This window comes from Nothobranchius furzeri, chromosome 3, assembly GCF_043380555.1.
Source record: "Nothobranchius furzeri strain GRZ-AD chromosome 3, NfurGRZ-RIMD1, whole genome shotgun sequence".
Lineage (NCBI taxonomy): Eukaryota > Metazoa > Chordata > Actinopteri > Cyprinodontiformes > Nothobranchiidae > Nothobranchius > Nothobranchius furzeri.
Genome location: NC_091743.1, coordinates 4599222 through 4616106, shown reverse-complemented (window position 1 = coordinate 4616106; position 16885 = coordinate 4599222). Strand labels below are relative to the sequence as shown.

At 42.5% G+C, this 16885-nt stretch overlaps 1 protein-coding gene across 1 annotated transcript; it reads left to right on the top strand.

Annotated features, from left to right (window-relative positions):
* The first annotated feature begins 462 nt into the window (after positions 1-462).
* Positions 463-4444, top strand: LOC139068965 (uncharacterized). Its single transcript, XM_070549818.1, has 10 exons — positions 463-528; positions 698-1063; positions 1364-1649; positions 1900-1923; positions 2003-2212; positions 2359-2450; positions 2673-2777; positions 3078-3274; positions 3427-3483; positions 3670-4444. The coding sequence occupies exons 2-10, from the start codon at positions 923-925 to the stop codon at positions 3779-3781; spliced, it is 1224 nt and encodes a 407-aa protein (XP_070405919.1). The 5' UTR covers positions 463-528; positions 698-922; the 3' UTR covers positions 3782-4444.
* The last annotated feature ends 12441 nt before the right edge of the window (positions 4445-16885 follow it).

Genomic DNA, 16885 nt, shown 5'->3' with positions numbered 1-16885 from the left:
TTTGAAGAAAGGTAAATTTGTTCATGAGAAGTCTTGCCATATATGCAGGAAATTACTGCTGTACTATGTGCAAAAAAGATAAAAACACAATAGATAAGCAAATATAGGTCATTATATATATTTATTTATTTATTTAGTGAAGTGTCAATTCACGGCAGATTGTTGTTATTTGCAGAAAGAATTAATGACAGATGTATTAGGCTCCACATTTATCTCTTTAGAATCAGCACCATTTCAGGTGAGTTCCAGTATTTATCTTTACGTACAACAAATATTATTGTGTTGTTTGTAGTTTCAAATCCATGGATCTAGCTACGGATGCAGTCCAAATTGATGAGGACCAAGCAAACAACTTACTCAACAGTGTGTGAGTTGCAATGGCTTCTTTACACTCTTTTTTTAAAATTCCAAAGTCTTATAACAATATATTAATTCTATTTTTATTTATTGTTTTCATAACAGAATAGAACTGGATGAAAATGGTTCAAATCCTTTGGACAGTGATTATGTGCCACCGATCTGTATACAGTATGTATTTCTTTGCAGTAGATCCTATGATCTGTTTCCTTAAGCTTTGTTGGTAGGGTGGGTGGTGGAGGCGGGGCGTGCATTTTACATGCATAAATGAATTAAGACGATGATGACTTACATTGTTGTATCCTAAAGACAGTTCACATGTTTGTTTCCTGTCACACAGAGCTGCTGGTGGTTTACAGCGTGCAGTTGATGCTCTACCATTGTTGGGCTGGACGAAAGTGTCATTGACATTCTTCAACGAGATGATGAAACAGATGAAGAAGCTGACGACCCAGAGCAATATGAGGAGGCGGACAATGATGTACCCTCCTTCCCCAGTGTAGAGAAGGTCTCCATAGAAGAAGACCTAGTCAACCAGCCAGCATGCATCGCTTTCACCAGCAGCATGGCAAGACTGGTCAATTTCCTCCAGCTGCCCATCCAGAAATGTTTTTATAGGGACAAGATGATTGGTACAGAATGTGATGCCACTCCACCATTTCATGTCAAACTCAACCGAAGGGGAAGTGCTACCATTATCGAGTGGGTGAGTTGACTTTAGATGTCATTTTGGTTATTAACCTGAAAATATATACAAAACACAGAGTTTTACACTGGTCAGGTTGCTCTTAGAATGACATTTTACAGAGGATCACAAATATTTAGGATGTAGCCTATAAATATATTTGATTTGGAGCTGGAGATCAGAATTTCCTTGACAGCTAAGCCTCAAATTATGAATTTGGTTAGAACACAAAATGCCTACACATTGAGCTGCTGCTAATATAGACATCATATCAGATTGTTGATATCCTGATACAAATCAACACGTTCTTGTCTTTTCTAGTTTTGCATTAATGGGCATATGCTGTGGAAGTGGAACAGCCAGCCTGTCCTGAAGTACGCGATGCAAGGAGGGGACTTCATGGTTGCCACCAACATACTCCTCTCTGGCAATAACTTCTCAAAGCTTGCCCTCTTCTTTAGGTTTATGAATATTGGCTTTGTGTCTCCAAAAACATTCAGACTTATACAGAACCATTACTTGGTTGACTCTATAAAAGATTTTTGGGAGAAGAAGAGAGCTGTCATCATTGACGGCCTGCGTGCAAAGGAAAGTGTTGTTGCACTTGGTGAGTATGGAAATGCACTACATCAAACAGCAGCAGAGAATACTTTGCATAAACAATTTGGACTAACTTGCGAGTGAAAAAAGTTAGCAATTAGTTAAATTGCTGTTATGGGCAAATTATTACTTCATATATTTTAGAAGATATTTTATGATTTGATGTATATCTAACGTTCTAAATTTTATGCATCTATAATATCTACTAGCCAAGAGTTCAGGTTCGAATGTCATATACTTGCATTTCTATGTTTCAGCTGATGGAAGGATGGACTCTCCAGGTAATATTAATTATTTTCTAATCGTTTATTTTTGTTGACAGGTTTTATGCAACCTAAAATAATTTTTAAATTGTAACAGGCCACACTGCCCAGTTCTGCACTTATACGACCATGGAGAACGACTCCAAGGACATAATAAGTGTTGTCACTGTTGACAAACGACAAACCAATCGCAACAGTGTGATAATGGAGAAGCATGCCTTCATTCAAACGTTTGACAACCTTTTGGCGGACCTGAACATCACTGAGATTGTCACAGATGCGCACATGCAGATTTCTGCACTGTTGGGTAAATATGTCTTTATAAGGATTGCAACACTTTATGTTCCACATTATGGAGCATGCCACAGTTCATAAATGAACAAAAGGCAACATTTTAATAACATAATTGAAGAATACTGTGATTAAACCTTACTAAGTGCTTATTTATTGCAGATCCAAGAAAAGGAAGATACAAAGAGAAAGCTATAATACATTCCTTGGATGTCTGGCATGCAGCCAAAAATCTGACCAAGAAACTTCATATGGTAGGATTAATAACAATGGATGTTATTGTTTCAAATATTTGTGAATACCAATAATAATAATGAGACTTTATTGTTGTTATTGTTGTTGTTTTATCATCTTTGGTGTGTTCTTGCTGTGTTGAAACTGCAGTTTGCAGCCGCAGACAAACGTTGCAGGTAAATCAAACCTTTCTGTGTTTTAAAAAGAACTAAAAGATGGAATTGTTTTATCCTTGTTCACAGGCTGGGATTCTAAAGGGAAATTCCATCCTACTTGTGTGGCTGAAGGACATCATCAACCAATTTTGGTACATTTGCCAGAAAGCACAACATCGTGATATGTTTAATGTAAGTATTGTGACATCTTTTGGACAACAAGACAACAATGCACTTTGACATAATTAGGCCCGAGCAGCGAAGCTGCGAAGGCCTATTGTATCTGCTCCGTTTATTATTGTTATTTTTATTTATTTATTTTTCTTTTTCTTCTGCGTCTTTGAAGGGCCTTTAGGGGGTCTTAGCATATCCAAAAAGTCACCAAATTCTGGCCCAATATAGAAAGTGCGTGAAATTTACGTATTTTAATGGTGATGTGAAAGTTGGTAAAAAAATTCAAAGTTTTCAAATAAAACTTATTTTTTCTGTTAGGACATGTGGGTGGGTGTGCTTCACCATGTCACAGGGAAGCATGAATGGACCCGTGGCAAATGTGACCATGGACCACTTGATGCAACGACCAGTGATAAAGAGCTCATGGTGCCAGGATCACCACCACACGAGGCTCTTCAACGAATCATGTTCAACAGACGCTGGTTGAAGGATGTCACCAAGTATCTGACCTTTAGGTATATTAATAACATTTTCATAAGCAAAAAAGCTAAAGTGTGAATATCAAAGCTGACAATTTACATATAGAAATGACAATTGTGGGTGAAAAGGCAATCAAAGGTGTGATTCCTAATAATCTATAAAGTTGTAGCTTTTGTTTTTTTTACAGGTCAACTTCAGAACTGGAGAGTTTCCAGAACTGCATTCTCATGTATGCTGGAAAAGGGTAATTTTATTTAGAAGTGATTTGTACATTATTTTTTATAATTACTAACTGAAAGTATTACATTTTCCAGGTTATGAATGACAAATAAAAATATCTAGCATGTGTTATGTCCTAGCAATATTAGTCCCTTGAAAATTATGTGGTTAAATTTTTATAAATCTTGTCCCCCTTCTCCATGCAAAACAGGTTTGCCTTCTCTCCTCCTGTCTACGAAGCCAGGTGCCTTCTTGCCGCGTTGGATTACAACCACCACAACCACCGACCAGATTATATAACCCGGAAAAATGAGAAGTCGTAAGTCTAATAGTTTTGTTTATCTTCAAGGCAACTGAATATGATCTGTACTTCAAAATAAGTTGTTGGATTTGTTACTGTAAAATATTTGTGTCGTTGAATGAAAATGTAGAAAGGTGGACCTTCAGTAAATCCTGTAATGCTCCTCTTTTAGATACAAGCGACTCTACAGCAAAAAGTCACAAAATTACCGCGTACAAGTGGTCAAGGTTGCCAAAAACTACAGCTACATCCCTGAACTTCAGCGTTGCATCCTCAGAAAACGTATGGATGGAGGGCCGCTCCCAAGAAAGGCAAAACGCAACCCCGGTGATCCAAGAAATCTTGGGAATTTAGCTGGAGTTGTGGCAACCCCCACGGCAGAACTGGTCCAGACACAAATTCGCAGAGGACAGGTGTGTCATTCAACAAAATCCCACATTTCTTGTCAGCTCAATTCTAATTATGTTTATTGTTGTACTGGTTAAAATAAATAAATAAACCTCAGCATAAAATATTCAGTCTCACAAGCCATCTGCTGCACCTTTGTGCAGTTTTGGATGTATCACCAATTATAATACACCAGTAATTGTCTTCTTTTTTCCTATTTAACATAGTTTGGGTAGATGTATTTTTACCTTTCGTGTTTCAGTCGGATCACTTACACCTTCGCCAGAGTCGCCAGCTGTTCGAGACGTCGCTTCCATTTATATGCAGGCAGCAGATGGCGACATTGTCCCTCTGCTGCCTGCATATAAAAGGAAAAAAACATCCACCCAAACTGTGTTACATAAGAAAAAAAGAAGACTGTTATGAGTCACAAAGTAAGAATATACAGAAGAACGCCAGTAATTCATTTATAAGTCTGGAACTATTTGTAATGTTCACACTACCTGCACAACACATCACTTTTCTGTTGTGCCAAGGTCAAGTTGAAATGACAGTTACCAGATTGGATGGAGCCTTGCTATATGATCTAATGCTGCTGTTCTCCTCTCTCCATAAAGGCCCCAGCTACGTGAAGCATCAAAAGACAGGAATGACTTCTTTCATGCACACTGATTTACTAGAAATTAAGAAAAAAACTATGTACAAATGCAAATAACAGAACTTTTTTGTACATAAATAAAAATACATATATTGCACAAACTGTTTGTTTATTTTTGGGTGAAAATGCTGTCTTCAGCTAAAGTTATTTTGAGGTATTGGTGTTTTGGAACTACTGTAGTTGTAGATAAACGGTTTGGATTTTTAGTCTGCAACCCTAAATGGTGCTTCTTTGTAACCAGTGTAATTCCCAAATGGATCAGGGAATTTTTCCCGTATACGTAGAACACAGCAGCTTGGAATTGGTCTCCGACTTCCTCTTCCCAGACGCCCATGTTGCCAGACTGTAAACTGACGATACGCAGCAAAACGAAACTCTCGGTTGTCTGTGCCCACATCTTGGTTGTCCTCTAAGGCGAAAATGTCGTTCCAGGTCATCCTCACTAGACGCAGTGTGCCCTCATCCAAGCAGTATAGCTCCAGGTGAGCACTTCTGCTTAGACAGAGTTCCGGAACCTGCCTACAGCACAGATTTTCAATCTGTGTAGGCATGCGTCGGCAGTTCTGGCAAGTGCACCACACAGGCTGCCCTCGATCAGGAAGACGGTGTCCTGGCGTCTCTTGCCGAAACTCCAGGATATCCAGCATCACCCCTGGAAGACGGATCACCACTCTCTCGAGAATATAATCTCTCTCCTCCTGGCTCAGGTGTTGTAAAGCTGTCTAGAAATTAAAGAACATATGTTTACATGACTAGATTCATATCTCCAGTGAGTGATGTTATAGTTTTTGGCCCCTCTCTATTTTTTATTTATTTTTTTTTTTTTACACATATGGCTACAACCAACCTGCATCTCAGCTATACTGGCAGCTCTCAGCTGTGCAAGCCGGTCTCAGTCCTCTTCTCTGAAAGCTGATGTTCGCTGCCCACCCCGGCGCCCTGGTCCCCTTGAAGGAGCTCTGGACCTCGACCTGCTGCCCTCATCCCTTGAGCGTGTCCTTCCCCGACCCTCCGAGCAACCTTTTCCTCTCCCTTTTCCTTTACCCCCTGGTCTCAGACTTTCCCACGAGTCATCATAGTCTGTGCCTGAGCCTGCCACAGGCACATACTCGTCATCTGAACTGTCTTCCATCACTCCTTCCAATGTGAATTCCTGAAAATCAATGACAGTAATGATAAAAATGACTGTATTACCCTGTAGGTCTTGTTGATATTATGATTTTATTTTGATGCAATTTTTTGAACTAAACATTGATATTTTTGTTCTTATTTACATTGTTGTGATGCCTGTCCTGTAATAGTTTCACAAATGATGTCAGTGACGTGAAATTGGATGTTCTTCCATGATGTATAAACAATAACATTAGCTTGTTAGTAAGCTTAGTGCAAAATAATAACTGTAATTGGTCTAAAAACATCAGAAATCACCTGCAGCCACAAAGCCTTATGCTAATAAAGTAGCATCATGTTACTGTCTTGCTCGCCAGTCACAAAACTGACTTATGAATATTTCATAGGAAGGAGCACTTGCTTTACATCACGAGTGTCATGGCTAAATTAAAAAGCTAATGTTGTCATGGAATTTTACAAATATTAGACTAAAGTAACAATGTTACTTCATCGCTCGACACGGTGCCTTGCTCGAGCCGCGCTCTGGCCGTACATCACTGAAACTTTTTTTTTCTAGTGAAGAGTTTGTGCGCGCTCTCGTGCCGGGCTGCAGTTACTCACAGCGCCGAGTGCGTCGCTAATGAGTTTAGTTTCTTCATCCTGCCCCATGCTCCGTTAATGCACTGTGATTTATTATCGTGTGATTGTTCAGTTAAACAATGTTGATTATATATTTCTTCATCAAGTTGACGCAGTGATAGCTTGATCTTGTTGTATTGTTGTTGTGTCCCTTTTTTTTTTTGTTGCTCTTTTGCTTTTTTTCTTGTCTTTTTCTGCAGGTCTAGAAGCAGACTCTTGTTCATTATTGTTTATTTTTGTGGAACCCCCCCCCCCCCTTCCCCCCTCTCTCCCCACCTTTTGTCTTTTCCTTTCTCTTTCACCTCTGACTCCGTGTCTGTAAATGTGTAAGGCTTGTTACCAGCATTCAGACATCAATTCTGTTTGCTTCACAACCAGACAGGACACGGTAATAAAAATAAAAAAAAACACCCTACTGCATTTAACATTTATAATGCATTTGGTTTATATTAATAATACTCTGTAGAAATGTGTTGTGTATGTTTAACAAGTTCATTCTGTAGCTTAAAACATACATGAAACCATCTAAAGTTAACATTTAAGTCCTGAAAACTTCTAGAATAAACAAAGTTACTTTACCTGAAAACAGTTGTGAACAAACGCTGCTGATGGACGTGAAGCTGCTGTAGTTCCTTAATATTCCTGCTCGATTTTTGCTAGCTTTAGCATTTTTCCTTTGCGTGTAGCTCCTGCCACGGCTGTGACGGGACCTACGGGCCACCATAGAGGTGAAGGCTAGACTGTCCGAATTCAGCGAGGTCTAGCTGCAGACGCAGCCCCGTCCAAACACGCCCCGACGAAACATGCCCCTATGTACAAAACACGCGTGCATGTACCAAGACGAGAACTTGCATGCGTTTTTGCAACACCAGATGGAAATGACGGTTCAGGTAAAGACAGATTTATATTTTTACAACTTGCAAAGATTTTGTACCAGAAATTTGAATGTTTAAGACATAGTTTGATAGCGCATTCGTAATTTTTTTCTGAAACACTTTTATATAAAATTAAGCATCATTGGCTGTGGGGGGAGACGTCATGGACGCAAATGGGACAGGGACGGGATGTTTTTGTCGCTGACCAGCATGGACATAATTTTCAGTTTAAAAGTGGGGGGGACACGGGGGGGGGGGGGGGGTATCTTTACTGTATGCTCTAATGGGAAACAGGCTTCAACACAAACGGTTGTTTTCCGCTTGGTCTTAGAGCTCAACCAGTGTCAATTTAATATAGTGCAATATTGTTTTTGGATGGTAAACAGTGCCCCCAAAAAATTACGTCCACGCTGACCAGCATGTGACACGAACATGGCTACCTCCCACCAACTGCAATCCCCTGCTCCATTTCCCAGTAATTAAAAAACATAAATTGTGATTTTTGTGAAATGTTTTTGCTGGCTCTAAACACTGTATCAGAAATAATTTAATGCCAGGATACTCTAATGCTTAGCTAAATAAAATGTCCCTTCGCCTTGCAGTGCTAACAAATCACTACTCAATATCATGTAGTCCCCCTTCATGCAAAATGATTGTAATCTTATTTTTATTTTATTTTTTTTACAGAAAGATGCTGACCAGAAAGTTGCCATCATCATCCCACTGTAGACTCCAGGGCATTTCCTGCTGAGTGTAAGAACATTATACCATTTACAGAACAATTTTGTGAGTGGCATACAATATCAACATAACATGTTAGGACATATGTTGTAGATGATGTCTGTGTTTTAACCTTAAAGTCATTTGTGAGTTTCCTGTGGTTTTTGGGTAATTGTACATCTGTTCTATTTTCTGTAGGTAATGTGGCCACGCCAGAAAAAAATGTCATTTCTGGATTCCCATTATTTCAGAAGAGCAGATGGTTTCTCCAGTCAGGCCTACAGGAATCTGTTGAGGTTGCCAGTGTTGTGTGTCCTGGTGGTCACGTTATCCTGACCTGCCAATGTTTCCAAAAATTTCCTAAAATAAGTTCAGTCAGGAGGCAGTGTGATATTAAATACCACGCTCTGTTCATTTGTTATAGGGTCAGATGAGATTTGCTTCAAATAGCTGAAATGGAAGTAAATAGACAAATAGTAAATGCAATGAAAAGGGGAGGGAGACAGAAAGAAAACTTCCTTGTTGAACTTTAAGAAATGATGATATTTACCAATTTGCATGGTCCCGTTCTTGGACATGTTCCCTGTTCTGTGGATTATTAGGCATGTTTCCATTAGCAGAACTCCAGGGTACTTCCTGGGATGGGGAACTTGACCAGGAGATAGGATGTGCTAGTCCTCTCAGCTGTTGTGTCTCCATTCAAATTCAGCCCTTTCAGAACTTCCACAGACGTCAGAGTATCACAACTGCTTTGGCAGTGAGTGACGTCACTGATCAGCCCAAAAAAGCACCCAATGTGACATTAATAATAATAAAAGCATTTATTTTATAGAAATATATTCTAATTTAATCCATTCGGAGGACAAGAGCAGCTCTGAATTTTGTGAGACAAGCCCCTTTAATTACAGTGGGGCAAAAAAGTATTTAGTCAGCAACCGATTGTGCAAGTTCTCCCACTTAAAATGATGACAGAGGTCAATAATTTACATCATAGGTACACTTCAACTGTGAGAGACAGAATGTGAAAAGAAATCCATGAATTCACATGGCAGGATTTTTAAAGAATTTATTTGTAAATCAGGGTGGAAAATACGTATTTGGTCACTTAAAACAAGGAAAATCTCTGGCTCTCACAGACCTGTAACGTCTTCTTTAACAAGCTTTTCTGTCCTCCACTCGTTACCTGTATTAAAGGCACCTGTTTGAACTCATTATCTGTATAAAAGACACCCGTCCACAGCTTCAAACAGTCAGACTCCAAACTCCACTATGGCCAAGACCAAAGAGCTTTCGAAGGACACCAGGAAAAGAATTGTAGACCTGCACCAGACTGGGAAGAGTGAATCTACAATAGGCAAGCAGCCTGGTGTGAAAAAATCAACTGTGGGAGCAATTAGCATAAAATGGAAGACATACAAGACCACTGATAATCTCCCTCGATCTGGGGCTCCAAGCAAGATCTCATCCCGTGGGGTCAAAATGATCATGAGAACGGTGAGCAAGAATCCCACAACCACACGGGGGGACCTGGTGAATGACCTGCAGACAGCTGGGACCACAGTAACAAAGGTCACCATCAGTAACACACTACAACGGCAGGGACTCAAATCCTGCAGTGCCAGACGTGTTCCGCTGCTGAAGTCAGTGCATGTCCAGGCCCGTCTGAAGTTTGCCAGAGAGCACATGGATGATACAGCAGAGACTTGGGAGAATGTCATGTGGTCAGATGAAACCAAAGTAGAACTTTTTGGTATAAACTCAACTCGTTGTGTTTGGAGGAAGAATACTGAGTTGCATCCCAAGAACACCATACCTACTGTGAAGCATGGGGGTGGGAACATCATGCTTTGGGGCTGTTTTTCTGCTAAGGGGACAGGACGACTGATCCGTGTTAAGGACAGAATGAATGGGGCCATGTATCGTGAGATTCTGAGCCAAAACCTCCTTCCATCAGTGAGAGCTTTGAAGATGAAACGTGGCTGGATCTTCCAACATGACAATGATCCCAAACACACCACCCGGACAACAAAGGAGTGGCTCCGTAAGAAGCATTTGAAAGTCCTGGAGTGGCCTAGCCAGTCTCCAGACCTCAACCCCATAGAAAATCTGTGGAGGGAGTTGAAAGTCTGTGTTGCTTGGCGACAGCCCCAAAACATCACTGCTCTCGAGAAGATCTGCATGGAGGAATGGGCCAAAATACCAGCTACTGTGTGTGCAAACCTGGTAAAGACCTATAGTAATCGTTTGACCTCTGTTATTGCCAACAAAGGTTATGTTACAAAGTATTGAGTTGAATTTTTGTTATTGACCAAATACTTATTTTCCACCCTGATTTACAAATAAATTCTTTAAAAATCCTGCCATGTGAATTCATTGATTTTTTTTTCACATTCTGTCTCTCACAGGTAAAGTGTACCTATGTTGTAAATTACTGACCTCTGTCATCATTTTAAGTGGGAGAACTTGCACAATCGGTGGCTGACTAAATACTTTTTTGTCCCACTGTACCCTTGCGGAAACCCCCGTTGTAGATCCAGAATGCCAGGTCCTCGGACCCCCCTTTGGTACCGGAGCCGGTGAAACAGCGTACGGTACGACCGACTAGTCTTGGGATTGCCTCCAGGTAAGCGGCAGTTGTTTGACAGTGTCAGCGGGGCCCTGAAGGGTCAGTGAGTTCAGCTTTTAATCTGAAGGACCGATGCGTCAGGTGGAGCTTGCAACAGGTTTTATAATCCAGCTGGTCAAGGTTCTTTGTGGTTAAAAAGTTACGAGTGGCCGGCTCGCAACTCTAGAACGTTTGAACTGAGTTAAGGGTGACGTGGTGTTATGACCCCTGCGTTCCTGGGCTCCGTTTTACAACACTGCACCATGGACAGCTCCTCTCTCTGACCCGCTGAGACAGCTGATCAGCACCATGGAGAGAGGCGCGCCGAGACACACCCTTCTGCTGGCCCGCTAACACCAGCTGGGGACAATCAGCGCTCATCACTTCTTACAAAGGAAGACGAGACGCGATCCAGGGGGAGCGCTTGAGTGGGTCCAGAAGAAGCGAAGGCGCAGAGCGAAAAAGGAGTCCAGTCAGAGAGTTCGGAAGTTCAGCGGAAGGAGCGCAGAGTTCAGCAGAGGAGTGCAGAAAGAGTGGTTAGAACAGAAGAGAGGAGTGGTGAGAAGAGTCGTGAAGAAGAGCAACCAGAGATCGAGCACATGGGACGAGCAGCAGAAGAACGACACGGAGAATACAGAGACGAGAGACGAAACAGGAAAACCCTGAGACCGCATTTGACCACAACCAGAGGGAAACCGAGAGACCGAGAGACTTTCCTTTTATACCGACACAGAGATCGTTCTGGGAGGAGAACCACCGGCTTCCAGAACGAGAGAAAGAAAAGGGAGAGCGTGAGACGCCTGATACAGCTGGAGTAACACAGGACCTGAAGGAGGAAAACTTACCCCGGGCTGGGTATTGTACGAGTGTGGGGCCTTGCCCAGAGCTTTAGACTTTTAATCAGAATAACAGCTTTTATCAGACCTCTGGCATTATTATTTCCATCAACCTTATTTATACCTGCCAGGGACACTTTTAGTTAATAAACTCCTTTTGAACTTTTAATTGTCCTCGTGTTTGCTCCCACCACACTTGTGTTACCCCTCTTGGTATTCCTAGGCCTGGAGGGGTGTAACATAATGGGGGCTCATCCGGGATTTTTGCAGTAATACTGTTTAAATTTAGCCCGAGACTTTAGTAATAATAATAGCCTACAGTTGTGTGGAGTTTGGAACTCGTGTTTTGAAGTTGCACAGAATTATTGAAATTATTTTGCTATTGAATTAACGTGGTGTTCTCTCCTCTTGTGTCATTATGACTAGTTTAACGGAGATATTGGAGGCTCCCTCGCGGGAGGTGATCGAGGGATGTCGGAAAAGTGTTCTCGAGGAACTGGCTGCACACCTCGGCCTCCGTGGCGCCCGAGCAATGCTTAAACCGGACTTGAGAGCTGCTGTGATCCAGGAAATGGAGAGATGTGGTTTGCTGATTCCGCCTGCTGTCGGTGAGACTGATTTACTGCAGGTGGTGGAACGTTTGGAGGAGCCCGAACAGGCCGAACCACCTGGGGATTCCCCCAGTGAGATGCTGACTACACCGGAGGAGCGTAAGATTACTCCTCTACCTGTCACCATGCCTCGATATGAACCTCCTTCTCCTACGTCTGCTCTGAGTTCCCTTGAGGCTGCACGCCTACAAGTGCGGTTGGCCCGGATAAAATATGAAGCCCAGGAAAAGGCTCGTCAACAAGACGCTTCTCTGGAACTAAAAAGACTTGAGCTCGAAGCTGAGACAAAGCTGCGATTATGTAAAATGGAACTGGATCATGAACTGCAGATGCTTCGTGAAAGCACTTCCACCAGCGGAGTGGAAGCGAGATCGGCTGACACGATAAAGACTCATTCACCGCCTGATGCTGAAAGAAGAGAAGTGGAACCTCCTGCTGATGAAAGAAACCCTGATGCCACTGATAGAAGGAAATTCGATGTGGGCAAGTGCATTGCTTTGGTGCCGACCTTTCGGGAGACGGAGGTGGATAGCTTCTTCTCCGCATTTGAGTGACTTGCGGCTGCCCTCGATTGGCCCCGGGAGGTATGGTCACTTATTCTCCAGTGCAGGATGTCAGGAAAAGCACAAGAGGTAATGGCTTCTTTATCTATAAAAGATAGCATGGATTGTGAGAAGGTGAAATCTGCGGTTTTGAACTCTTATGAACTGATCCCTGAAGCAAATAGGCAGAAACTTCGGGCACTCAAGTGTAAAGCTCTTGGACAAACTTATGTGGAATTTGCTAGAGAAAAGGTGTGTTTGTTTGGAAAATGGTTGTCTGCCTCCAAAGCTGACACAGCTGAGGAGCTTAAAGAATTAATATTAATGGAGGAAATGAAACGGTGCTTGCCTGAACGTGTGGTTTTATATATAAATGAACAAAAGGCAACTCGTCTGGCTCTATTAGCTGATGAGTATTCTCTGACTCATTGCCTTAATGGTGAGGTGCCCCGACCGGAGCACAAGCGTCCCGCTCCCTTGAGGCCTCCTGGAGCAAATCAACCTCCAACGCGACAAACACATTGTTTTTACTGCCACCGCCCTGGCCACATAGTTAAAGATTGGTTTTAAAACGTCGTAATGAACAAAAACAATCCCCCCCTCGGGAGATCGGGTTGCTGACTTATCAGCCTTTTCCGTCGGTAATGAAAGTAAAAACCGAGACTGAAAGTTCATGTTTTAAGCCTTTTCTGTCCCAAGGATTTGTGGCTGAAAACGAAAATGGTACCCATGTGCCTGTAAAAATACTCCGTGACACCGTAGCTTCCCAGTCTTTAATATTACAGGGAACATTATCCTTTGATGAAAACAGTTCTACTGGGTTGTTGGTTCTGCTTTCTGGAATAAACTCCGAACCGGTTTTGAGACCTCTACACCGGGTTTGGTTAGAGTGTGATTTAGTCCATGGTATCTTTGATCTGGCTGTCTGCCCTTCTCTTCCCATCACTGGAGTGACTGTTATATTGGGGAATGACGTGGCGGGGGCGCGGTTGTCCCTCCTTTGCGGATTATAGAAAGTCCTTTTGAGGCAGCCGCGGAGACGGTTAAGAGTTCTAAATATTATCCAGCCCGTGTTGTAACGAGGGCTCAAAGAAAGTTGACAGAGGACAACGTAATAGACGTTTCTGGTTTGTTTTCAGATGAAAAGCCATCCCTTCCTCCTTCTCCATCTTTGCCTCTCGATACAGACGATAAGATAGGGAGACGGTGCTGGGATTTCCCCCTGTCTTATGCAACTTTAGGAGAGGAACAGAAGACTGATGAAACTTTACAGAGATGTTTTCAGGGCTTAGAAAATACAACTTTGTCTACTTTTAAGAATAGGCTTAAAACATTTTTATTTGATAGGGCCTATGGTTAAAATCTGATGTTAGCCTAAATCTGGACAAGTGGGGGAGTAGAGGGAGGTGGAGTGTACAGTCGGTAAAGACGGCTCTCCCTTGCCCTGCCTCCAACATGCCTCCATCTAAATAGGATAGATTATCCAGAGTTAACTCTGTAGTTATGCTGCTATAGGCTTAGACTGCTGGAGGATACACTGACCACTTCTCACACTCTACTGATTTCTTCTACAGTCTGCTCTTTAACTGTACTATTTTCTGCAATTTCAGCTGTTAACTTTATTTTTCTCTCTAAGTGTTTTTCTCCCCAGAAGAAGCTACAACGATGTTCTGCTGAGCTGTGGTGGCCTCATGGAGGGGGCCATCGACTAGCACACTGCTGCTAACCACTAAAACATTCTCTCTCTCCTGATAATAACTTTTTGGTTTCCTTGACGTTTGATGTGCTACTACTAGTTTACCCGTTTAATTATAGATCCACTAGGATAAATACAATAAAGTTTATCTCTCGCCAAATAGAATATTTACTAAGAAATCACAATGTAACTATAGACACATTACTTGTGTGTGTGTGTGTGTGTGTGTATGTGTGTGTGTGTGTGTGTGTGTGTGTGTGTGTGTGTGTGTGTGTGTGTGTGTGTGTGTGTGTGTGTGTGTGTGTGTGTGTTTTCCACATCAAACACTGGTCTAACCAACCAGACCAGCGTGTCCAGTAACACATTAATGTTACAATTAAACAGTTTCACTTCATGTAGGCTAGGAACGTTTCACCTGCCGTGGCCCGACCGCTTCTGCTCCACATAAACTTTGTGCGTGATCAAATGTCTCTACGCGTCATGCGTCTCCATATTAGAGACGGAAACAAGCGCTGTTCAGCCAAAGTTTCATAATTTCATAAAAAGAACATTTTTCCAAGTGACACATCCCTCAGAGAGACCGGGTTTCCAGACTGTTTCAGTGGGAGGAAATCACCGCATGCACCGTTCTGCGCTGCGAACCCCAGATCTTCAGCTCACTGTCCACCGTGGGCGCTCCGAGCTGCGCTGAACACAGTGTCCAGTATGAAGCTCTGATGTTCTGATGGGAATATTTTACCTCCGCGATGTTAGTTAACGATTAAAATGTCAGCTCATCCATGCGCATCAGTGTGCGTCGGGGTAATTCTTTCAAACCAAGCAACATCCTTGAGTTTATCTGTCAAAATAAACAGTCAAATGGAAATATATGTAACGTGCCATTTAACTGTTTTGCCTTCCTGTGAAGATTGTTGCAAAGAGAAACAATTAAACTTGATTAACCCCAGAGCCACCCAGAGAACCAGAGCGCATGCGGGAAGATTCCTCCCACTGAAGCGAGTGTTTTCCAAACTCTGTCTCTCAGGCCCTGTCCACACGTAGCCGGGGATCTGCCAAAACGTAGGTATTTTTCTACGTTTTGGCCTGTCGTCCACACGAAAACGGAGTTTTTTCACACGAAAACGGATCTTTTTAAAAACTCCGGCCAAAGTGAAGATCTGCGTTTTCTCCATTTTGGGTGTCTGCGTGTGGACGGACAAAACCGGAGTTTTAAGGTCCGCAACGTCACTTTCCACGACAAAAAAATGCTGACATCACGTGTGCGACCTGTGTTTACACTAGCCGGCAGCATGGAAGCCCTCAGAGCTGCGCTCTGTCACTACCCGATCCATCAATCGTCCAAGCGCTTTTTGCTTGTTTGTTTTTGCAAGCGGAATTACTGCTCCTTGCGGAAGACCACAGACGAAGGACGAGGTTAAGAACGGGGAAGTACTGCCGCCTACAGGTCTGGCATGTCCTTAACAACGTATTTATCTGGGTACGTGTGGACAGAGTTTGTTTTTAAAACGCGGTGGTGTGGATGCAAGTTTTTGGAGGGGCGGATATTCGTTTTTAAAAAACCCCGGCTACGTGTGGACTAGGCCTCAGAGAGACTTGTCACTTAGAAAATGTTCCCCGATTATGAAACTTTGGCTGAATAGTGCTTGTTCCTGTCTCCAATGTGGCGACACATCCAGGAGCTGAGGAGAATCCCAGAATCTCACATTGTCTTCAGCTCACAAAGCGCCTATGATTACGCACAAGCGAGACCCGTCAACCCGGTCTCACAGTAAGACCGGGTTGGACCTGTTCAGGTTTACGCAGACAATCTTTACATTTAGAATTAGCTTACAGATGTAAAATTAATGCAGTAAAATATAAAGCATTTTATTTAAATATCCATTCATTATTTACAAGCACAGAGAGCCGCGTCAGATGGATGGAAGAGCCGCATGCGGCTCCAGAGCCGCGGATTGCCGACCCCTGTGCTAGCCTACTTTATTATCCCCAGCAATTTTTAAACCCTACTCAAGTGTATGGTTATTGTCCCCAGCAATTCTGAAAACAAACTGACGCCCTTGTCTGTGTGTTCGTGGGTTTTGTGGGCTTTTGTCCCGTTTCAGATCGTGCAGGCTTGCATGATCTCTGATTACTGCCGTCGTGTTGAACTATCTGTGTGTGCGTGTCGGTGTACATGTTTCGGGAACTTGAGGTGTAGAAGAGGTTTTGAGTACGGGTGTGTGAGAGAGAGAGTGTGTGAGTGTGTGCGTTTGTGTGTGTGTGGGTGTGTGTGTGAGACAGAAAATGGAGGAGCGGTGATTTGCTTCAGCGGCTGTCAAATGTTATCTGAAAAAGTAATTTTAACATACGCCTTTATCTGTAGCATAATCGTTTTTCCGATAATTTTTACTTTAGAAATAATTGGCGTTCTTCCAGCTTGTTTTACTAGACCAGTAAACAAAACAACA